Source organism: Mustela lutreola, chromosome 4, assembly GCF_030435805.1.
Source record: "Mustela lutreola isolate mMusLut2 chromosome 4, mMusLut2.pri, whole genome shotgun sequence".
In the NCBI taxonomy this organism is placed as follows: domain Eukaryota; kingdom Metazoa; phylum Chordata; class Mammalia; order Carnivora; family Mustelidae; genus Mustela; species Mustela lutreola.
The window spans coordinates 119,808,657-119,833,255 of NC_081293.1; the positions used below are offsets into that span (position 1 = coordinate 119,808,657).

Consider the following 24,599-nt stretch of genomic DNA (forward strand, 5'->3'; position numbering starts at 1 on the left):
TGTTTAAACTCCAGAAAATTCTATTAGTTTGTGTAATGCTTTGACAGGCTTAGGAGGGGCAGAGGAGCTAAGCAATTGGACTTGGATTCCCATAGGAAAACCTTAGAAACTGGATAAAAAACCAGGAGTGTGGAGAAGGTTGTTGCCAAAGAGGAATTGCACTATGGCCATGACAGGACTGAAGACAAACTGCTTACATTTGCCAAGAGTATATGTTGATCCAAATCTTAGCAGTCCCTTTATCCTGGTTTGATCTTTGTCTCATCTGTCAGAAAATTAACTATTTGTGGACTTGAAATTCAGGTGTAAATTTTGAAGAGCTTTCTGTGATATTAACTTGAAAATACCCTGGCTATCTATGTAACATCAAGTCTAAGCAGATAATCTGATTCGGCAATGTTAATAAAAAAAAAAAAAATTTTTTTTAAAGCTTTTATCCCACTGAAGTAAGTTTTGCTTCACAAATGGATGCAGATAATCCATGTCACTTTTGTTTCATTTTTCTACTTTAAAAAAAATTCCCCGTTTGCATACATGAATGAGTTTATTGCGTTTTTAATTATTTTTTTCATTTTATTAAGTGGTACATCTGGAGCCTGGTTTTAATGTTTAATAGTCCATCTTATCCACAATCCACAGGGAGAGGTACTTAAGTCTCATGACATTTTATAATATTACAGTTTGGATTTCCATTTCTTGGTATAGTAAGTGAGTGGTTTTGCATTTCTAGAAAGGTCTTGGTAATGTGACAGCAATAAAATTAGTGGACTCATTTTCATACCCAAACCATACTTATAAAATAGGTCTTGTTACTTCAGTAAATAGCATCACATTCAAATAGTTCTCTTAGTTATTTGCATTTTTTAAATTAAGGATATGAATAAGAATATTTCAGGCAAATGGGAGATTGGAGGGCAAAGGACATTGTATCTGTGGCACCTGTTACTTAAATTTTATTAAAATATAATTTCTTTCTCTCCTTCTCTCTCTCTCTCTCATTTTCAAAGTAGGATATCAGTTTCAAGAGGAAAATGAAATCGAGCTCCCACCTAGTCAAGACAAGGCATTTTTCTTTGAGGAGGATGTGGGGCTTAGGATGAGGGATAGGGTGTAAGGCCATAGGAAAGCAGTAAGAGAAAGTGGTACTGAGAGTGAACAAAGCTTGGGAAGAATACCCAAGCATTCTTCCTAAGCCCAAGCTCAGAAACAGGTTAGACCTTTCTCTGTGAAAAAATATTGACTACTTTTGTAGATGGTTAGAAAAGACATAGTGCATACCTGAAATGCAAATCTTTAAAGGAGAATTGAGTTTCAATGATTCCAGTTGTTTTGACTCGAGAATGTAGCACATCTTGCTCATTCGGGACATATCCAGGAGCTGTGATTCTGTCGACGTCATTAAGATAGCTAATAAAACAACAAAAATAGCATATATTTTTTAAATTTATGTTTGAAGAGACCAGGATTCGGTACCAATAAAATTTTACTTCAGGGTCCATTAAAATTATGAAGCTCCAGGCTGGTGCTTTTAAAATTGTGCTCCTCAGAGCTTGGTGGCCGGATGTGGCAGGGCTAAGAGTGGCGCACAGCTGACCCATGGAGGTCTCTATAATTATAAAGTCTGCTAGACCAGTGCTGCCTTAGCCTGTGTTTTATGAGGTATTAGTAACAGAACTGGTGGTGTATGGATATATTTCAGAGAGAAGTTCTATTTTCAGGTTTTGATCATCCTCCCCCAAAATGCTATCTTGTTACGCTAGGCACTAGATTATCTTAAAAATGCTATCGTTTGAATTTAGGTACTTTGAATTTTAAGACAATAATTGGTTGCAATAGTGTTGTTCTCCACAGACTGTCTAGCTTAGGACTCTGGACTATTTGTTTTAAGTGCCATGATTATATACAGTTAGTGCAATTAAAAAAAACACATAAAACAAAATAAAACAAAAACAACTTTGACTTTCTTACTGGTTCACAGTGGAACTATCTCATGACATTGGTGACCCACCCAAGGGACAGAAGGCTGAACTTAGACATTGCATTCACTCCTTCTTCCACCTGTGTGTCAGTGGCCTTACTCTTTCCTAGAGGACATATTTAAAAATTCTGCCATTCCCAAGCCTAAATCTGCCCTTTTTTGGGCCACAGAATCTAGGGGCGCTGAAAAGGAGGAACAGGTCTGAGTACACCCTGTGCTCTCTTAGAGTCTGTTAGATGAGAGAGGAGGAATTGCTCTTTGGCTCTGTTTTGAAACTAGATCACGTCTTTAAAAGCATTTAATTGCTTTCAAAACAGTTGACAACCACTATTCTAGACTTTCAATACCAGGGCTTTAGTAGCTTAGCAATATGGCTATTTCTGTGAATATGCTAAATAGAGACAGCCAAAGTCTGGTAAGGTTTTTATGACAAAACTGGCCATTCTATTAAACGAAGTTTACATATGCAGCTTAACAGGAAGGTCATGATGGGCAAACATCCATCCAGACAGAATTCGAGGGGTAGAGTCAGCTAAATATTACTTATTATTCAGAAGTTGAATTTTTCAGGGGCTCAGTTGAAGAGTTGGTATGCATTAGCACCTCACACAATGCCTTAAACAGCACAACTATGTTATCATTTTTTTAAAAAGTAAATTCAACAGCAATATGGATAATTTATTCTCTGAGGATCTTTCTGCTTTTGAGCAGAAACAAATGGACTGAATGCCCCAAAGGGGTTTTGGCCAGATGACAAAAAGGCAATCACAGTTCAGAAACATATGTATGTGTGATGTGAAAATTTCTCACCATGCTTTATTCCAAAAAAGCTGAATTTTTCTTAAAAGCAAGAGACATATCAAGATACAGATATATCAGAAGAAAATACTGGAAGATTTTTCCAGTTTATCTCTTTTCTATTTCGTGAAGCCCCATCCTTTGTGAATTCCGTATTGACTAAGTCTGCACGTAAGGTAAAGTCTACTGTTAGTCGGTTCATGAAGGAACAACAACATCAAAAGCAAACATGTCAACATAGCAGTTAAATTCATTTTAATGATAGCTAAATGAATACTTTGGTAAAGACACATTTAATGTACTTTCATTTGCATGTACAAATGATTTCAAGCAAAGCAGAAGCATTAGCAGAGTGACAAATTTGCATTTAAGATGACTGCTTTTAATAAATAAAAGATTTGAGTGGTCAGGCCTGTGGTCTAGAACTGAAACCAGAAGACCAACATACATATGGCTCAAATCACCTTAAAAAAAAAAAAAACTTTTTCTAATTATGCAAAAACAGTATTTTTTTTTCTGGTAAAATCTTTGCTAAGTCTTAACGCTGATAGAATTTAAATAGCACACTAGATGGCCTCAAATCAGTAAACCATGAAGTATTAATAAGAATCTTTCCCCTGCTTGTCACTGTCCTGCCCTCTTCCTTTCAGTTTGCTAGTGCTGATAGGGGCAGGTTGGTGGGGTGTTGTCAAGGTCATGGCATTCCCTGCTCTGATTAGGACTCACCTCTTTGTGAGCTTAAACTTGGGAGATAGGTTCTTTGTTTGTTTTAAATATTTATTTAATTGAGAGAGAGAGAGAAAGAGAGAGCAAGAGAGCAGTGCAGGCACACATGTGAGGGGGGGTAGGAGTAGGGTAAGGGATGGGGAGGGGCGAAGGGAGGGGGAGAGGCAGAGGGAGAGAGAGTCTTAAGCAGTCTTCTGGTGAGCACAGAGCCTGACGGACCTGGGCTGGTCTCCCAACCCTGAGATCTTGACCTGACTCTGAGATCCCGACCTGAGTCGAGACAGAGAATCAGAAGCTCAACCGACTGCACCACTCAGGCGCCCTGAAGGAGCTCTAGGTTTGAAAAAATAATATCCTATTTTGACTGAAAACAGAAAAAAATGGAAATGGGGGAAAGGGAAAGAGAGGGAAAAGAGAAAGAGAAAGAGAGGAAGGGAGATGGGAAGGAGGCCATTGCCCTGTACAGTACATGCAAAATAGAAATGGGTTTGGTACCTATCTGATAATATATTTACTTGTAAAATGTAAATATAAGGCAGTATTAGAAAAAAAATGTTAATTTTTGGAAGAAATCAGTGGCCATTCAACTATTTTTCTTTGTGTTTTACATAATCTTTTAAGGACTTCTAAGGGCAGAAAATGTTAATATTTAAATTTGGAGGTTTTTTAATAAAAATTTTCTTAGACGTGGAGGTGGGAGTGAAGGTGGAGGGGTGGATCAGATTTCTTGTTCTACTGCTCTGTACATCAGTCAGGGTATTTAAAACCATTATCATATGGGCAACATTCACAAAGTTGGTACAAATGTGTAATTGTGTTTAACTTAACAGATAATTGCTTTTAATATGATTCTATAATGTGATAGTTTCACAGTAAATTATGCATTTTGTATGTCAGAAAAACTGAAACTAAAGGTTAGAAATACTAGAATATACTAGAAAAGGTCATTTCATCTGCCCATTTTAATAATAAAATGCGTAAAGTTTTTGCGGTTAAAGAGCAAAGTGGTAAGCATAATGATAATATATAATTGCAAACACATGTCTTGGACTATCTGAATGAAAAAATAATGCTTAATTGCTAATGAATATCCAAAATTAAATTTATTAAGTACAGCTATTGAAGTGGTTCAGGACATCACCCTCTCCCTGCCCCGGTGAACCCCAGAGGGTACCCCTTTGGCATGCAGATTATTTTGAGCTGAATGTGCCATGAGACCTGCAAGCCTAAGAGAACTTTTGCCCCTCCCTCAACTACATAGAAGAATCTAAATTGAGAGTCTTTGCCCTTGATTTGGCAGAGATACATTTTATCTGAGTGACCCATCAGTATGGCAGGGCAAACATCTGATTACCGAACATCTGCTCTTATCGCTCTGTGAAATAGATTCCTTTCCTCTCAAGTCTCTGACCACTACCCCCTTCTCTTTAGTTCAGAATAACATATATATCTCATTTCGCCTGACTTTGAAATTTCCATGGTCATGTAGATTCCCTGTATGTATGCCTATTACATTTGATTTTCTCCTGTTAATCTGTTTCATGTCAATATGATTCTTAGGCCAGCTAGAAGGATCTTGGAGGGGACAGGAATTTGTGGTTCCCAACACGGTCTTGTGCTCACTTTGGCAGCACTTACACCAACACCCTTAATCTCTCCCTTCTTCCCTAGAATTTTGTTATGCAACATTTTAGGAAAATATTCCACAATTCAGTTTCTTAATTGTGACTGCCCTAATCAATGATTTATATAGAAAAGCCAGGCTCTCTATACTACAGAGAGTTCTGTTAGTATTAAAATGTGGCTAGAAAACAGTTTTTTGAGTTTATGTAATCATATGATGATAGACATTCTCTCCTCCACCAAAGAGATAAGAGCAGGACTTTCCTCCAAGGGCTTTGGACTTTATACTACTAACATATTCTATTGGGAGTTCATCAAAAGGACTTTATTTATACCTTTTTAGACATGGTATGCATGGACAGATATGTAGAGTAAGTAAATTATATTTGTATACATGTGCACACATGCAGGCATATAGCCACAGCATAGCTTAAAATTTGCTTACTAAAGTAGAAATTTAAAATAATTTTGGTAATGAAATTATACATGTTGTCATAACCTCCAAATTTCCTTGTGGCTCGTAATTGCCAGCTGGGTGATACTAGCTGTGAAAATTGAATAATCTTTCTTGAGACTCAAACAAAATCCCACAGTACACAAATGTGTTGGAAATCATTATTTTCTTCTATAATTCTGTATGCTAATCATCGAACCAAAGGAGCCAAAGAATGTGTCATTAATAAGTTTATTTTAGAAGATGATTTCAGTATTAGGACCAGAAAAGAAATGAATAGCCAGAAACCTTAGTATGCATGTCCTTGGACTGTGTTGATGTTGAGCACAGTGCACAGTGATTAATTCTTTCATTTGAGAGAAAATGTTTGCAAAACAGGGGTCTCGGGCAAATAGTTTCAAAATCAGTTATTTTAAATGCTCCTTTGCTTAGATTTTTAAGTCTCATGATGTCACTTTGACCTTTATTTCTCTTCAATTACTCTTTCAGTCTAAAAAATATAAAGCTCTTTGCATTCCTCAATGGTGATTACAAACACAGAGTTTATAATCTTTGACGTTGAGAATTCTTAGCATAAAATGTTTCAACTGTAATTGCTATCAATCGCATTCACTTACTAAGCTGCTGAGTCATTGAGGTGATACTCAGATGCCCTTTCAAAGCAGGCCTGAACTCCGGGGTCCCTCCAGAGTCGCTTTATTACCTCAGCCAGTTCAGGTGTCATGCCGCCATCTTGCAGAGTGTTGGCCATCGCACAGAGTTGTTGCTGGTCTTCCTAGAGCAATGTTTTTGTGACAGTGATAAAAATGTATTATTATTTGGAATCACATACCTTTTTTTTTTAATAGAGCATTTCAGTTTTATTATTTTTATCTTATTCTTTTAGGTAATAATTTTGTTGACCATTTATTGAATGTATCTTAAGGTCAGTTTCCTTCTAATGGCTGGGTGAAAGAGTTGTCCATTGCAGAAACTATGTAACATTATATGGTGAAATGAGGATATTTTGGTATATATCATTAACTTCTGAATATGATGTCAAAGGGATTAATAATACTTCAAATCCATTGAGATCTCAATCAAAATGCAAGGAGAAAATGCAGTGTCTTTTACAAATGAATCCAAAAGTAGGAGGTTAAGTTGTCAAACCAAGAAAGATAATGAGCATCAGAAAAAGAGTCCAGCTCAAACTATTTTGTGCAGTGTCAGGTGGCTCCCAGTGAAGAACGGCCAATGAGAACTTGCCGCTTTTCTGATACAATTCAATTTATTATTTTAAAGAAGTAATAATGGTTATTTCACCATCTTACTAAAAATCTGTTCTTTGCATTAAAAATGGAAAGGTGGTCTCATTGTCAAAGAGAGGCTCTGTTAAGACCTCAGATCTTATTACATCTGTCTTCACATTCAGATTTTATTGCTAACCCAAATTGATCAATGACTATTAAGCCAAAAATTATAAATGGCTCAAATCTAAGGATTGACAGCACAGTACATTTTTAAGTCCTTCTTCCCGACAAATTGGTTGTGAGAGAGGGCTGCAAATCCAGCAAAGAATGACCCAGTCAGCTTAGCTGGGATTATCCCATTTGCCCCCTCTCACTGTTAGGGTGCCATTTAGGATAAAGGATGCAATGAAACAGCTGCTTGAACTAGGTTGTCCCTGTTAGCATACCTTTACAGACCAGCTAATTTCTAATATACACTTTATATTAAAAATTTTTTTTCCAATTTCAGTTTATACTTTATTTGAATAGATACTATGAAAACATTTCATCTTGAACATGTGTCGAAGTAGTCTTCTACCACCACTTCAGTCCTAGTACTTCCCCGAAAGGACCAGTCATCCTATCAGCTTGGTTTTTGTCTTTTAGGACCTTTTATTTTTTAGCTTACTACTTGCATAGGTAAAGTCAATGGTGAGGGTTTTCAAACTAGGCTGTGGCTTACAAGCATGTGGGGCACTTTTTAAAAAAATACTGACACCAGGACCTCAACCGAAACAAAATGAGGCAGAACCTCTGGGGTTCAGATTCTGCAAAGGTATTTTTGAAAATCTTCCGGTGACTCAAATGTGAAGCCTGAGCTGAGAATCCTGGCAATACAGAGTTTCTTTAACCATAAGTAATATCTTACTGGACATACTGTATGTTAATTCATAAAGTTCTTCTATAGTTATTAAAGGATTGACATGGTAATTTAAAGAATCAAAATTCATGTATTTTAAGAAATTGGGCTCCCCAATCACATTTGAATTTTTAAAGTATATAATACCCAAATTAACCAGTATTACAAAAAGTTGTCTTCTATATAAACAGCCAAATGATAGAAAACTGACTCCTACTGATAATCTTACTCATGTTTTAAAAGCTCCAGTAATTTCCCATCACACTCAAAACCCAAAATCCCTTGCCATGGCTCACAAGGTTCTACATGTTTTAACCCATGTATTCCTTTTCAGCTTTCTTTCTCAGTCTCTGTCTCTCAGTCTCTCCCTCTCCATCTTTCCCTCCCCCCGCCCCCCAATTTGTCTCTCTTTCCTCAAGGTGCATTAGACTTCTTGCTGTTCCTTCAAGTCACAAAACCCCCATTTGAGAACATTCGAATGGCTGTTCCTCCATGTCTTCCCTGTGGACCATTTCCAACATCATTAGGTTTCTCCCAAAATATCACTCACTCAAGAATTCCTTCCAGGGCCACCCTTACTTCCATTTTTTCCTTACTCTCTAGCCCCCTGCCTTCCTTGATTTTTCTTCATGACACTTACTACTACCTATGTAGTGCATATGTCTTTTTTTGTATCTTTTAAATTCGATTATAAGCACATGAAGGCAGTGATTTTTTTTTCTGTTTATTTCTACATCCTTAAGACTGAGAGCAGAACCTAACACATTGTATGTCTCAGAAATATTGTAGAACAAATGAGTCAACAAAGTGAACACACTGATTAGATCAGACCTCAGTTTCTAAAGAAACTTAAAAGGTTCTCCAGTAACTTCTCACATTTTTCAAATAGCTCCAAAGAAGTTTGGATGGCACTGTGAAGAGATTTTAGTTCCTTGTGATATATTTAGGAAAGCTTGGGAATTATGGTGGCTCTGGAATAGTTCATGCTCTCAAGGTTGTGTAGATCTGGAACAGTGTTGTATAGAAAGCAAAATACATGTTCTCTACAAGTTACCCAGGCTTTCCTCATCAATATTAGGCGGTGGTGATCCTAGAACCCTGTGGAACTCATTTTAAACCTTTAAGTCATATTTCCAAAAATTGCAGAAACAATACATCAAGGAAGGAAAAGGATATCACAACCTTGTAATCTTGGGAAATATCAGGTTAAGAAATGCGCGGTTTTGTTACTACAGGACTTTCTCAGGGCCTTTGAGCCCTGCAATTTGCCAATTTCCAAGAAGTTGTTATAATATATGCTTTCAAACTTACTTGATCACAGACCTTTTATCCTAGAACATCTTGTGAAATCAGTGTTCATTGGTTCATATTTTAGGGTTCACTTTGTAGAACACTGTCTCAAGGATGGTCACAACAACACTCAAATCATGTGATAAAGTGTTAAAACTTTCAACATTTTTTAAAGTTGGTAGTGGATGTTTTAGATGCTCTAAGATAGAATAATATCCAGAGAGGATAAGTCAAAATTTACTAAATGCCTATATTATGTCCGCCTCTAGTTTCTTTAACTTTCCCCTTTACAAGTTGTGTATTTATGAAAGTAGTCTGTCAAGTATTAAACCAAAACAAGAACATGTTCTGTTAGCTTCATTCTTCTTTCAGCTATAAGTTTGCTTTCTCTCTCTCCTACTCCTCAGCTATAGTTGCTAAAAATGTCTTTATACTCTGTTCCCATGTTTTCTTCTCATTTCTCAACATACTTTATTGGATTCTGCATCCACAACTCTTCTAAAACCCATCTCATGATACCCCAGTGATCTTTGTATTATTAAATCCAGTAGACTTTAAATATACTTCTTTCCTGACCTCTTACGACTTTTCATCTTAGATAACTTCCCTCTGGAATCCTTGCATTGAATTCTGTGATTCGATAAAAACTTGGTTTCCCTCTTACTTTCCCATCATCTCCTCCAAACTTCCCTGTTCCTCCCAAATGACCAGAAAATGTTACTTTCTTTTGTGAAGCTTTTATTTATTTATTTGAGAGTGAGCAAGAGAGAAAAGGAGCAGGGGAAGGGGAGAGGGAGAGGCAGGTTCCCCACTGAGCAGAGAGCCTGAAGGGGACTTGATGCCCGTGACTGAGCCACCCAGGTGTCCCGAAAATGTTACTTTTTCAGCACAGGCGCCTAACTTGCCACTCTCCTTCATAGCTGTATCTTCTCTTTGTAAATATTTGACCTCCTTGTTCCTATCCATATCCTAATACACATTATACACCATAGTGTAATGCCAATACTACTGAGATTTCGATCTCTTATCAAATTATCTCGTTTGGACTTGAAATGTACATTTTCAACCACTTATACATGTGGACATGTTACAGAGCTTACAGACGCATTTCTTAAATGTACTAGTTGTGCCCCCCCTCCCCAGTGACAGACTTTCTTTTTCAGTAATTCTTTTCATAAATGAGAATTTGGCTCTCCATCCAGCAGTGCTGCACTTTTGAAATAGCTGATGCTTTGTAATTACTTGTTCAGTGACAGATTTCCTTCTCTTGAGGGAAGATACTTCTCCTGTTTCATTCATTGCTGATTCCTCCGTACATCCCATGTCAAGTGTCTGCCATATAAATCATAGTTTAATGAAATACAGTTTTTTCAGGGGCACCTGGGTGGCTCAGTGGGTTAAGCATCTGCCTTCAGGTCAGGTCATGATCCTGGAGTCCCAGGATCCAGCGCTGTGTTAAGCTTCTGGTCAGTGCGGAGTCTGCTTCTCCCTCTGCCCCTTACCTCCCTGGTATTCTCCCTCTCTTTATCTCTCTCATTCTGTCTCTCTCTCAAATTAATCAAATCTTAAAAAAATATATAATTTTTTCAAATGATGTTTGATGTGTAGACTTTAATATATAAATTTTAATGAGCTTACACTTAGAGTGATTACTGGAAAATAAATACTCAGTATTTACTAGGATCTTAAAGTATTTTGTTTTTAAGTGGATTTCCTATATTTCTGTTTGCTTCTGTAATAGTCCTTGAACCTCAGTGAAAAAAGCGCGAACGTTTTGTGGATAAAGAGACCCAAATGTAGAGAGATTAAGTAATTTGTCCAAATTTACAGAACCAGTAACTAATAAAGCTTATGGACATTCTCCTTTAGGACTGTAATATAAAAATACATAAATTGTATAAATAGCTAAATTGAAAGCTATAGAATAGAACTCTGAAAGCCACACACTACGCATAGATGTTTAGCAGGGTTATAGTTCAAGCCAGGGTTATTAATCTTAAAATCAAATACTAAAGAAGGTCACTGAAACTACTATAGTTTACAACAACTGGAATCAAAATTGGGGAGTATGTAGTACCTGACAGCTGATGTTTGACCCTTGAGGGTATAGGTCCTTCTGAGAAGTTGTATCAGTCTTTCAGTGCTGCATAAATTGCTCTGTTTTTCCCATTTAACGTACAGTTTAATAAATTGCATTTACTTAAAGTTTCATTCAGCATAGTGGCAGCAATCTACAGAGTCTGTATTATTATCACTCTGCCTGCGTGCCAGATCATTAAGATGCTAACCAGTGGAGGATTAGCGAACATTTTGGATTGTCAAAAGTATTTTTACAAACATCCTTGCATCAGGAGAAGCACTCTAATGGAAGCCAGAAGAGGTGGGTTTTGCCCAAAACACTCGCTGTGCAACGCAGGCTACCTTGCTAATAGTCTTTGGCCTTTATTTTTCACATCTTTAAATATGGGGCTTATACCAGGTTGCTTCTGAAGGGCCAATTTAAAGTCTCAGATCCTTAGGAATAGCCAAAGTCAGAGGGATAACCAAACTATGCTTAAATAAAAAAGGAGATCACCAAGTCTAGGAATGGTAAAGAATACAAGGATATTGGAGTTGGGTTCTGGCAAATTCCCCTCTTACCTGTGAGAAGGGAACTGTAACCTAAAGAAGGCGGTGACTTACTGGAGCCAGGTTTGGGCAAAACTAAAAATGGAAGAGAAACCTAACCCAATTCCTGACTGTGCTTTACAAAGCATCTGCCCTAAAGACATACTTAGAATTGCTGTGCTCTTTGTTGGAAAATGGCAGAACAAGATGAGGGTTCATCATTAAAAATTTATTTTAATTAACAGCATAGAAAAGGTATTTTTCTTTTCATCCTAATGGCATCCAATGGTAATTTACATAGTCAAACCCTAAACTTCTGGAAGGGTAGGTAGAGTAAAGTACAAAGGTCATATTCTTCTCTATAATTAACATCTTCTTCCTCTCTTTCTTACTGTTAGCGGACAGGGTATCTAAGTTTACACTGGGAGCAGCTCAGTGGATACCATCTGGAAGCAACCAGCTGCTCCAGGACAGAACAAATGGAAATGAGTGTTTTCCTGTTGATCAGGCACTCTTATTCCTCTTTTGCATGTGGTTAACTATTGTTCTTTGGAGAATGCTCTGTGTTTCATTTGTCAACTAAAATAGTTCTGTATATTTGCACATAAACGGTTTGAAACGAAGTGGGTTTTTAATGTATTTTAACATAAAATTATTATTAGAAAATAAAATAGAATGAAATGAAACTGCTTAGAAGCTACCTTATAAACATGACTCTGACTGCTTGAGTGTATTTATTATACAGACATCTTAATCACACAATTTTGAATTCTTTTTAAAAAAATTAGCACTCTAAAATAGTCATTTCCCTGCCCAGCATTGTCTTTATAGTTATTGTTGAACAGTAATAATTATGTTATTACTATTACTATAATGTTATAATGTTCACTCCATGAAATGACTCACAATTAAACTAAGAAAATAAAAATGGAGTTACTGCAGTTTGATTTTATAGAATAAACTCTTTTGTATTTAGTAAATATCATTATTTTTCTTTAATACAGTATATTATTTGATATTATTTGATATTAGGTTTAATTCCTAGGAAAATAGTTAATGCCAAATAAGATTATGGCACACAGAAAGTTTCATTTAAAGAAAAAATCTTACACCAAACAGAATTAAAGTTTCCAAAATTCATATTTTATGTTCTTAAATTTTTGGTATAGATTAGTACTACAAATTTAGGTCTACTGTTTTATGGCTCAAACTCCATTGTAGGACTACAACTATCATTATTTGTATACTTACTGCACTTGTGGGATTTACATAATCAATCCCAAGGGTAGTCATGGCTTTCACAATAGCTAGGATGGATTGCAGTGTATTACTGTAAATTACTGCTTTGAACTCCATGCATTCTTCCTCACTGTAACCATTCTTATGGATGATCCTGTAATTTAAACATGAAAAGCTTTTGTGAATTGAGCAATTGGTTTTTTAATAATATTAAAACACATCAACAATAATTTGCTTGAATAAAATTACAGTATATATTTGCTACAAAAAATATTACCCATATGTATATGTTAAATCTGAACAATTTTATGGCATTGGATTTATTATCCTTGAGATTTAATACAATATTTTCTTTCTGGGCTCCTTCTGCTAAATATAAAGAGGACTTAAAAATTGCCCTAGTAAACCAATATTTAAAATGAGTAAATTATGAGGAATTTTACTTAGAAAGCTTATTTATTTCAGAAGAAAATTTTCCAGATTCGTAGGACAAAGAAATATACAGAGTTCTGAAACTAGTCTTTGTAACATGATGTTGATGTCTAGAGGAAGCAAAGTAATTTACTAGAACATTCATTTCTTTTCCTATCACTTAAGACACACTGGAAAATAGAAGTGCCTGCTTTCTATTTATAGCATTAACAAAGGCATCTCTCTCTCTTTTTTTTTTTTTTAATGTAGGTAGTTACCTGCTGTTAAATCCCTTGTTGCTTTTCCATCTGTGTACGTGCCACTAGTTCTCAAAGTTGAAAGGCTTATGTTACTTGGTTGAACTCTCTTCCTTCCACTCACTCAATCAGAACTCAGCGTTTTATAGTTTTAGAATAATAGATTAAAATAGATTTACCTTCAAAAGCTAAAATCTCTGCATATTCTAGTTATTTTATTGTGTCTTTATTGTATAATATGTTCTTGCTCCTTTTTGTTGCTGTTTTTGAAGTGCTATCTGTAGGCATCATTTTGGAAGTCATACTCCGAAGTATTTGTGTTTTACAACTATTCACAGAGAGGCTTTAGCATAGGGAAAAGAATACAAATGCCCCCCAAGATATTAAAACTTTTAAATACAAGAATTTTTACAGCCAAAGGAGAGGTAGCCCTTATATCCATTATTGACTGTTTTTGATATTTGCTTGCCAGTAATTGCTGTATTTCTATTTTAAGCATGGCCATGTTTATCTTGTTGGATTAAACAAATAACTTTAATGAGTAAATAAAGCAGACAACTAAAGTTTGTAGAAAAATACAGTTAAAGTATCTTTGTGGACAGGGGCGCCTGGGTGGCTCAGTGGGTTAAGCCGCTGCCTTCGGCTCAGGTCATGATCTCAGGGTCCTGGGATGGAGCCCCGCATCGGGCTCTCTGCTCAGCAGGGAGGCTGCTTCCTCCTCTCTCTCTCTCTCTCTGCCTACTTGTGATCTCTCTCTGTCAAATAAATAAATAAAATCTTTAAAAAAAAAATCTTTGTGGATAGATCAAGAATAAGTTCATTAAAGAAATCTCAGTTCTTTTTCAAAAACTGAAATTGGGAAGTTATTTTAGTTACTAAATTAAAACGGCAGTTAACAGTAAACTTGGGGCATTTAGGATTTCTTTCTGGAACAAGTTCTGATTCCTATCCTTTCATCATAGGATAATGAAACATCACAAGGCAAAATGGCAAAAGCATACTTTAAAAAAATCCAGCTGTAGTAGGACTTTAAGCAACCTTGTTTTTCTGGGGACTGCATAAATACATTTCGGTGAGATAGAGCTTTGTACTTGCAGTTGATTCCTAAATCTGTGCCAATTAATGAGCTTTTAATGAGCATTTTCTGCAACATGGGGTATTATGTGCTGAAAAGAATGAATGAGTTTTACTTTCTCTCTTCCCCAAAAACCTATAGGCTAGAGCTCTATTGTCCAATATAGTAGCTACCAGCTGTTAATTAAAATTAAATTCCTCATTCACACCAGCCACATTTCAAATGCTTAATGGCCTCATATGACTCGGAGCTGCCATATTGGAGAGCACAGAAAGAGAATCTCCCTGTCACCATAGAATGTTCTATTGGACAGTAGTAGATTTTGGAAGGGTAGAGCATAAAATCCATTTCTGTGCAGTGTGATAGTATTTAGCAACAATGTCTGCATGTGGTCCAATAAACTAGAAAAGAAAAAGTGATAAACTTTATTGGGAGTAGGTATAAGGGATCACGAGAGACTGCCTGGGAGCAATGATGATCAGTTGAGTTTTCAAGGAGAAGTCATTATTTCCAGGTAGTGAAAAGGAAGAACATTCTAGGTAGAACGATCAGTTATGACCAAATAGATGGTTACAGTGATTAAGCTTTCAGTGTATGCCAAGAACTGTGTTAAGTGCTTATATATCTTCTCATTTCTTGCAGTAAGTCCTTTAAAGAAGGTAAAATTATTACCTACATTTTACCGGGAAGAAATGGAGGCACAGATAAATGAAGGAATGACCCCTAACTTATTCAGTATGTGGTACATATTCAGTATGTGGTACGCACTCTGATTTGGGAGCCTGTGATTTTAGCCACTAAGCTGTCCTGTCTTCTGTAGTCAGCAGAAATATGTGAGTTCAGGATTTCTGGGTGTAGAAAGCAGGAAGGGGGAAGTCAGGGGACCTGAGAATGAAGAGAGATAAGAGCTGGATTCTAGGTGCCTTGTGCTTCCTTCAAGGAGTCTGTTCTTGACAGTTCATGAAGAGTACAGTTCAGGAAAGATAAGTTTTCTTTTTAAAGAAATCCGTTGGTGTTGGTGTGGATACTGCAGTGGAAGAAAGAAGAGGGAGGGAAAGAGTGTTTTGCAGGATATTGTATTAATCCAGTTCAGAAATTCGAGGTTTTTTGTTTTTTTTTTTAAAGATTTTATTTATTTATTTGACACAGAGAGATCACAAGTAGGCAGAGGCAGGCAGAGAGAGCAGAGAGCCTGATACGGGACTCGGTCCCAGGACCCTGAGATCATGACCTGAGCCGAAGGCAGCGGCTTAACCCACTGAGCCACCCAGGCACCCCAGAACTTCGAGGTTTTTAAGCTAAGGCAGCGACAATAGGGATAAGGGACACTCTCGAAGACGAAAGTTGTTTAGATGTGACAAAACTGAGAAAGTGAATGTCAGCATATCTATACCCGGATTAATTGCTTTAGAGGCTGCAGCTGCTGTAATTCATTGTAGGGGCATGGAGGCCCGCTGGGGAGATAATTTAGCATTGTTTATTCTGATTTGGACCTATCCATAGAATATGGAGGTAGATGTACCTGCTTCCCTAATTTAGACAGAGTGAATGTGAAAGAAATAATCTGGGAAGTCTGCTTGAAGATGAGAGGGAAAATCATTGTACCTTAGCAGTTTTCATTTGAACCTATAGAGTAAGCAAAGAAGGGGGCCAAGTGCATTAGAGACACCAGCAGTTAGGTGGAATCTGAGAATCAAACAGGCAATTAGGACATAAACTAGGAGTTATTCCAAAAGTCAGGGTGATGTTTTAGAAGAGAAAAGTCCAGTGGAGTCTAATGGAATTAAAATAGGAACTCATGAGCATTTCAGACAAAATGGCAATTGGAGATAATATTAATGCTATTAAGGGCAATTGATGTGGCAAGCCAAAGGCAGCAGTGATGAGAATGGTTTAAGGGTAAATGGAAGGTGGAAGGAAGAGTGAAGAGAGTTAAGGCAGACTAGTCTTCACAGAGTCAACTGAAGAAAGGAAGGAAGGAGGTAACGAGGAGACTCCCTTAATAACAGAAGCAGTACTTGCTCCTTGCAGAAAATGGGAAAAGCCCAGCAGTATTCAAAATGAAGGTGCAATGTAACTTTAAATCCCAATATTGAGAAATAACTATCATTGAATATTGGCCTATATTATTCCTTTTAAAAAAAAACTGTATTTTGTCATAGTTGGGGTAAAATGTTCATGCAGTTTTGGGTCTTAGTTTTTCAGCTAGTTTAAGTATTTTCTATTACAACTTTCTCATGTACATGAAACTTGTAATGGATGCAAAATATTGCAATTGAAAACTGGTCCTACACTTTTGCAAACTGTTTCCTTGTGTTTTATTTTAAGTTAGGGTACTTTAATCTCTCTCTTATTTCTCTATTTTAAATAAGAATGATTTAAACCTCTTGGTGTATAAACGTTCGTATTTTCATGTTTATGTCATTTTACTTTTGTGCTTTTTCAAATTTAGATTATTTTACTAGAATTCTCAGAGACCTATTTATATCAGAAGTTATTATTTTCCTAGGTTTTTAGTTTGATTGAAAAATTATTTCTACAGATTTGCTATAACAAATAATTTTATTAGTAGTAATGAGAAATATTAAGTTCTCAAAACCTCACCCTTATTGGGTAATATTATTTAAAATTGTTTGCTAATATGGTTTCACTTATTTGTGTAGCATAATAAATAACATGGAGGACATAGGGAGATGGAGAGGAGAAGGGAGTTGAGGGAAATTGGAAGGGGAAGTGAACCATGAGAGACTATGGACTCTGAAAAACAACCTGAGGGTTTTGAAGCGGGGGGTGGGAGGTTGGGGGAGCCAGGTGGTGGGTATTGAGGAGGACACATATTGTATGGAGCACTGGGTGTGGTGCAAAAACAATGAATTCTGTTACGCCGAGAAGAAATTTTTAAAAAATTAAAATTAAAAAAAATGTTTGCTAATTTACTAAGATGAAGAATAGCTCATTATTGCTTTATTTATTTGTTTATTTGACAGAAAGAGAGAGAGAGAGAGAGAATACAAGTAGGCAGAGAGGCAGGCAGAGAGAGAGGGAAAAGCGGGCTCCCCACTGAGCAGAGAGCCTGATGTGGGGCTCGATCCCAGGACCCTGAGATCATGACCAGGGCCTAAGGCAGAATCTTAACCACTGAGCCACCCAGGTGCCCCTCATTATATTGCTTTAAATAGATATTTGAATTTTGTCTTGTGTGAACTGTCTGTTCATAATCTTTTCCCATTTATATGAATTGGGCAGCTTGTGTTTTTTTAGCAGTCTACATGACTCTTTTTATATTATGACAGTCAGTTAGTTATCATATTTATTATAGTTTTCTTTCCTAGTTCTCTTTTTAAATTTTATTATGGTTTGATATATTTAAAGGGTTTAATTTTTAGATTGTCAAATAACTGTTTATTTTTTGCTTTACTGCATTCAACTTCATAGAGAATGGAGAGGTAAATAGGATAGGAGGAACTCTAGCATGATTAGAACTGAAAGAAAAGAACAGGTGAACACAGTGGGAGTGTGATGGGGGTGTGAGATGATTTGCATGAATGGAGGGAGCAGTCTGAACAATGATCAGGAGAGACCAGTGTCCTGTTCTTTAAAGACAGAAGAAAAGGTAAAAAATTTGGTTGCAAGTACATGTGTCAGGAAATTCCAAAAGTGAGACTTAAATAATTGTTGGTATGGAACTTACATGACCTTATTACCTGAAAGGAAAGAAAAAAAACACTAGTGATTTAGATTCTAAATAGACAATCATATCATTGACTGGGATGGAACCCTCGTGTGACATATTCCAAAGGACAAGATCCTCCAACATGGAATGAAAAATAAGCCAAAAAAAAGGACTATCTTCTTCTCCTAAGGCAAGAGTTGTTCTTCAAAATTCTCCAGCAGTGATGGAGCCCTCACTTAAAAGGCTTTACATCACTTAAAGGGCTTTACATAATCCCTTCCACTTACCAATGTAAATTTTATTCATTTAGACATTATATTCTTGAATTTTAGAGTTTTTGCGTTTGTTGTCTCATTAAGAAATCCACATCTATTTATTTCATTATACAAAGAAAAAAAATAGAGAAAAGAAATACAAAGATAAATTGAAATCCGTGTTAGTAGGAACTTTAAATAAGCACTTTAGTCCCAGACAGGCAAAAATGTCAATTTAGGTTTAAAATACCATTTCCTCCTAAATTCAAATGGGTCATTGATGGACGTATTTTGAAATGTTGATGGCTTATACCCACAATACCGAAGTTCTAGATTATGCCCAGATGAATATATTTAAAACATGACTGCTTTGAGTGTGCATCTTGTTGAGAGGCAAAATTTAAAAGAAAAAATGGAAATTACAATATCACACATCAGTTATGCTCCCTGCGAAAGGATAGGAGAGAGGCTCGCCCGGCAAATGAGACAGCTCTGCCAGTAACTACATGTACAGACCATCTGTCAGAGTTTCCCAAAGTATTTCTTTTCAGACTGGTCAAGTACACAGACAGCCTTCAAATACCAAACATATAAAGTAGGGTATACCTACTTCATTTGTTTAACGATTGTACTTTTTCCAGATTCTCCCGCACCTGAAATGAAAAGAGAGGAGTGTTATCAATTGCTACACTAAATTCATATAGATACTAAAACCTGGGGTTGTCATTTTCTCATGGGTAAATCTTGACCGGATAGCTTTCCTATATAAAGAAGGAAAATAATCTCCGTCAAGTCTTGAAAGGTATTAGCTGCCTACTTTTCAGTACAGCAGAAGAAAATAAAACCCTTCTATATTGATGTTAAATCCAGCTATAGGTCTGGCTTCAAGGTAAAGAGTATCTTCTAAAACAAGAAATGTATATTCTCAGGGAAATAAAATTATTGCATTGAACATAATTTGGAAAGCTCTATCCCCTGGGTTTGCACCCCAAGGAAAGTGGTCCCAACTTTGCAGTCTCTAGAAAATGTCTCCCAGGATGTCTCCTCATATATCATGTTTGATTAAATAGCAGTAAAGAAAGAACACCAGATGATTGTCTTTTATTTCCAGAACTGTTTGAAGCCTATCTTAATTGAAGAATGGACTCTTGTCTTTATTATTGTGTTTATCTTCAAACATAGGTGTATTCTGCTTAAAGGAAAGTTAATAACACAACACTAAGCAAACCTAAAGAGCCTGCAGATAACAATGATGCAGGAGTATCTGAAAATCCATTACACACTCCATGGGAAGGAACAGGGGTGGCAGTGATAACATAGAGAACCAGTCGCATTTACCTGGAACATTTATTTTAGTTGATGATATACAATATACAACTTTATTTTGGTATGTTTGGCAAACATTGTATAAAAAGATGGAAAAGTCACGTGATTTTTAACAAGATTTTATTTATTAGCGTATGAGCAGAGGGAAGGGGCAGTGGGGGAAGGAGAAGCAAACTTCCTGCTGAGCAGGGAGCCTGATGCAGGGGTAGATCCCAGGAACCCAGAATCATGACCTGAGCCAAAGGCAGCTGCTTAACCAAATGAACTACCTAGGTACCCCAAAATTCACATGATTTTTAAAATATAAAGGGAAACTTTGATGAAAAAATTTGATTATTTCCAGCTATGTCTCAAGGCCTTTCAAGTATATTTCTGGAATGTCCTTTGCCATTAATATGAGTGTTGACTTGGGAAATGGAACCCAAGAAGTACTGAAATGAAGTGACCTAAACTAAGTTTGAGGGTTTGGCTCTGTCCCCATGTGTGTTTGTGTGTAGCTGCAATATCTTTGGTAAATTCGTTAGGCCCTTAATTCCCTTACCTATAAGCTAAGAAATTTACCTCACAAGATTATTAGAAGACTGTAATGACACAATAAGCATGAACTTATCTGCCAACTACCATGCAAAATAAAACAGAGCAATGTACTTAAGAAATCAAGAATGAAAGAAAATCTGTAGTGTTTTGTAAAGAGAAGAGTGTCAAAATGCCCTACATTTACCAGATGAATGATGCTGGAGCAACTGCATGTCCATGTGGCAAAACAACACTCACTTATATGACAATAGGCCAAAATTAATTGAATTGATTCATAAATATGTATGTGTTTTTGTATATAATGAAACTCTTTAAAAGTTCTAGAGCAATATGTAGATGAAAAAAATCTTTTCAAACTTGAAGTAGTCAAAATGTCCTTAGATAAGACATTTAAAAAAAACCCAAAATAGCAAAAATTTGAAAATTGATAAATTGGACTTGATCATTGTTAAAAATATTTGCTCTCCAAAAGACAGTATCAAGAAAATGAGATGACAAACCACTGACTAGGAGGAAACATTCACAGCATGTATGTCAGGCGAAGAACAGGTGTCTAGATTTATAAAAATTATTGTCAATTCATAATGAAAAGACCTAAAAATCCAATAAAAATTAGGAAAAAACCTGAACCAACATTTCTCAAAAAAATATATGTGATGAATAATCTTATGAAAAGATGCCCAACATTGCTAGTAATCAAGGAAGTACAAATGGCACCATAAAGAGATGGCATTACATATCCAGTAAATTGGGGTAAAATTTAAAAGATCCACAATATCAAGTACTGACAAGGATGTGGAGCAACTGGAAGGCTCTTAACACTGCTGATAGAAAACCACATAGTATAGCCACTTTGGAATACGGCCGGCAACTCCTAAGATGTTAACACATAAATCTGTCATATGATCCAGTCATTGCACTCAGGCATTTACTCCAAATAAATGAAAATATACATCCTCACAGGGATTTAGACATGAATGTCCATAACAGCTTTGTTTCTTAACCCTAGAGCAGTAATACCCAAATGTCCGTTAACGGGGATGATGAACAAAATGTAGCCCATCTTTAGAATGAAATGCTACAAGCAGTAAAAAGGAACACACTATTGGCTCATGCAACAACATAAATAAACTTAAAATATTTATGCTGAGGGACAGAAGACAAAAAGTTTATTTACCCCATATAGTCCCTAGTATATTTGTTTCACTTACATAAAACTCTAGAAAGTAAAACCAAAGCATAGTGAGAATGCAGACTAGTTCTTCCTGCTCATGGGAGAGGAGAAAGGCAAGTTGTAAAGGCATGTGAGGAAAATTTGAGGGTGATGAAAATGTTCGGCATCTTTAATTATGGTAACAGTGATGTCATGGGTGTGTATGTCTATAAAAACTCTACAAGTTGTACCCTTTCCGTATTTGTAATTTATTATATGTAAATTTTATCTCAATAATCTTGTTTAAAAAACAAACACCATCACCAACTTAGAACATTAACATTGTAGGTACTTATCCATTTCACCAATTTTTAAGGTCTAATAGTACCATAATATCACTAAAATATGTGTGCTTTATAAAGTAGGATATTATGTTTTTATGGCTATATTTTAAACAGTAGGGTGAATGCAGGCAGTGGGACTCAAGACTGTTTATATAAGAGTGTTGATTAAAATGATGACTAATGTGAGGATGGCTGCCATATGAAGAGTCTAAAAATGGATATGACTCCTGAGAGAAAATGATGGGAGAATTTAGTTAAAATTACTGCAATATGTAGGGCATATTGTATGGAGTATAAATGGTATATAAAGACATGCTTTTTAGTGCACTTATGTGATAAATATCTATTTAACTTTAGTGCATTTATCTACAGGATAAATATCTATGTATTTATCTCTCTGTGAAGGAGGAGGTAGGGAAGGAGCAACCACTTGAACTTTGAATGTTCTGATTTTATAGATAGGAGGATTTTATAGATAGGAGAAAACCAGAGTCATCATGAGTTGGCAAAGCCTGATAATACAGATTTGTTCATAAAATTAAGATACAATCACCTATAAATCTGGAAAGTATTGGGGGAAATTCAGTATTTTGTAATTGATATGAAATTGTATTTTTTTAGAATGTATCCTTGGGTTACAACTAACCCTTATCCATGCAAATATGATGTTAAAATATGGTATTGACCAAAGACCTGAACTAAAATACCAAAGAGTCAAATATTTTGGTCTTCTTATCCTAATTGCTGTATCTTTAAGAGAAGCAAGGGGCGTGATAGGTTACTGGCAGCTCCAAAAACTGGGTCATGGGACATCTTCGAAGTCTCAACGTGCCTGTTAATTTTGGACAGATTTCAAAGTAGCACAGCTAAGGCAGTTTTAAAATTTCCCAGGAAAAATCAAAATGCAGGAAAACTAATAAACGTATATCCCTTACCAACATGGCAGTCAATTGCCTTGTTTTACCTCTGTTTTTATGTAAGCAAAAGTAGTATGACTTTTTGTAACCCTCAATCTCAGAATTTTATTTAAATTTATATCAAGATATGTATTAAATTGGAGGATCCTGACTACCCTGTTTCATTTTTTAACTTTCACTATCACCCACTTTATTCTGTTTTCCCTACTCTGCTTTTTCCTATCACTCTCCTTATTCTACAAACTTACAAATTACTCATATGCTGTTTTTAATTTTTCTTATCTGTCTTCCAATGCTGTGAGGTCAACTGCACTAGGGTGGGGGTCTTTGTTTTGTTCCCTGATGGATCTAAAGCACGTAGAAGAGTGCCTAATCGTAGAATTTCAATGGAATAAATGAATTCTGTAAATTCATACTTTGAAAATAAAATTTTGCCCTCTGTCTTGTATATTTTTCACATTGCAACATTTCTGCCTGAGTGGCACTATTTTCTTAAGCTGTAGTGACACCTAAATTTAATTCTACTTCACAGCGAATTTGTATTGTCTCAGCCTATCTAACTGAATCTAGTTTTATCTGAAACAGCTGCTCACCTTATATAGTAAGGGTATCAGTGGCAAAGTTATGGGAAATGAAATTTTACTGCCTGGTGGGGATAAATGAGGACCCCTTGGGTAAGCCTCCAGCATACTTTTCCTTATGGCTTTATATTGGTGTAGTTCACACCACACAGTGTAAAATTTGATAAATGCAAAATCAGCGACATGAATTTGCTAATATTTCTTTGTAGACTTTCTAAGATGTAATCAAACATGAACTGACAGATGGGGCAAAACCATCTAATTTACTAGAAACTGCTATGTCCAAGGGTAGAATTTTTGAGGGGCAAATAAAAATCACATTAAAATATCACCTCTTGGGGGCACCTGGGTGGCTTAGTGGGTTAAAACCTCTGCCTTCAGCTCAGGTCATGATCCCAGGGTCCTGGGATCCAGCCCCACATCGGGCTCTCTGCTCAACAGAAAGCCTGCTGCCCCTCCACCCCCCGCCCCGCCTGCCTCTGCCTACTTGCCATCTCTGTCAAATAAATAAGTAAAATCTTAAAAAAAAAAAAAAAATCACCTCTTGGGGGCGCCTGGGTGGTTTAGTAGTTTAAAGCCTCTGCCTTCAGCTCAGGTTATGATCCCAGGATCCTGGGATCGAGCCCCACATCGGGCTCTCTGTTCAGCAGGGAGCCTGCTTCCCTTCCTCTCATTCTACCTGCCTCTCTGCCTACTTGTGATTTCTGTCAAATTAATTAATTAATTAATCTTAAAAAAAAATCACCTCTTGGGGTGCCTGGGTGGCTCAGTGGGTTAAGCCTCTGCCTTCAGCTCAGGTAATGATCTCAGGGTCCTAGGATCAAGCCCTGCATCCTGCTTTCTGCTCAGCGGGGAGCCTGCTCCCCCACCCCCCACCCTGCCTGCCTCTCTGCCTACTTGTGATCCCTCTCTCTCTGTCACATAAATAAATAAAATCTTTTTAAAAAATTAAAAAGTACCACCTCACCTATCTTCAGAAGACAACTGGCTATATTATTTTGCATGGCTGAGCATTGCTTGTTTGCAACAGTGGTAAGAGAAAATCAATGAGCTTTGTACACTATCTTGGTTTGCCAGCTTTAGAAAATTTGTTATTTTGCTTCAGGCTGTGCATCACTTTGGAAAAATAAAGTTATCTGGCAAGATTATAAAACTGTTTTTGGTAGTTTTGTTTTATGTTCTCTAATGGTAGATGTAGACATAAGAAATTATAGCATCATCCTCTGTAG

The 24,599-nt window shown here is 36.4% G+C and overlaps 1 protein-coding gene across 1 annotated transcript in view; it reads right to left on the reverse strand.

The window, feature by feature from the left end:
• GNAT3 (G protein subunit alpha transducin 3) overlaps window positions 1-24,599 on the reverse strand; it is a 55,892-nt gene that overhangs the window by 14,565 nt on the left and 16,728 nt on the right. The window contains exons 2-5 of the mRNA XM_059170959.1: window positions 19,123-19,165; window positions 12,855-12,996; window positions 6,197-6,354; window positions 1,279-1,407 (exon numbers count right to left, since the gene is read on the reverse strand). Coding sequence (XP_059026942.1) covers window positions 1,279-1,407; window positions 6,197-6,354; window positions 12,855-12,996; window positions 19,123-19,165 — 472 coding nt within the window. The remainder of the gene's footprint in view (window positions 1-1,278; window positions 1,408-6,196; window positions 6,355-12,854; window positions 12,997-19,122; window positions 19,166-24,599) is intronic.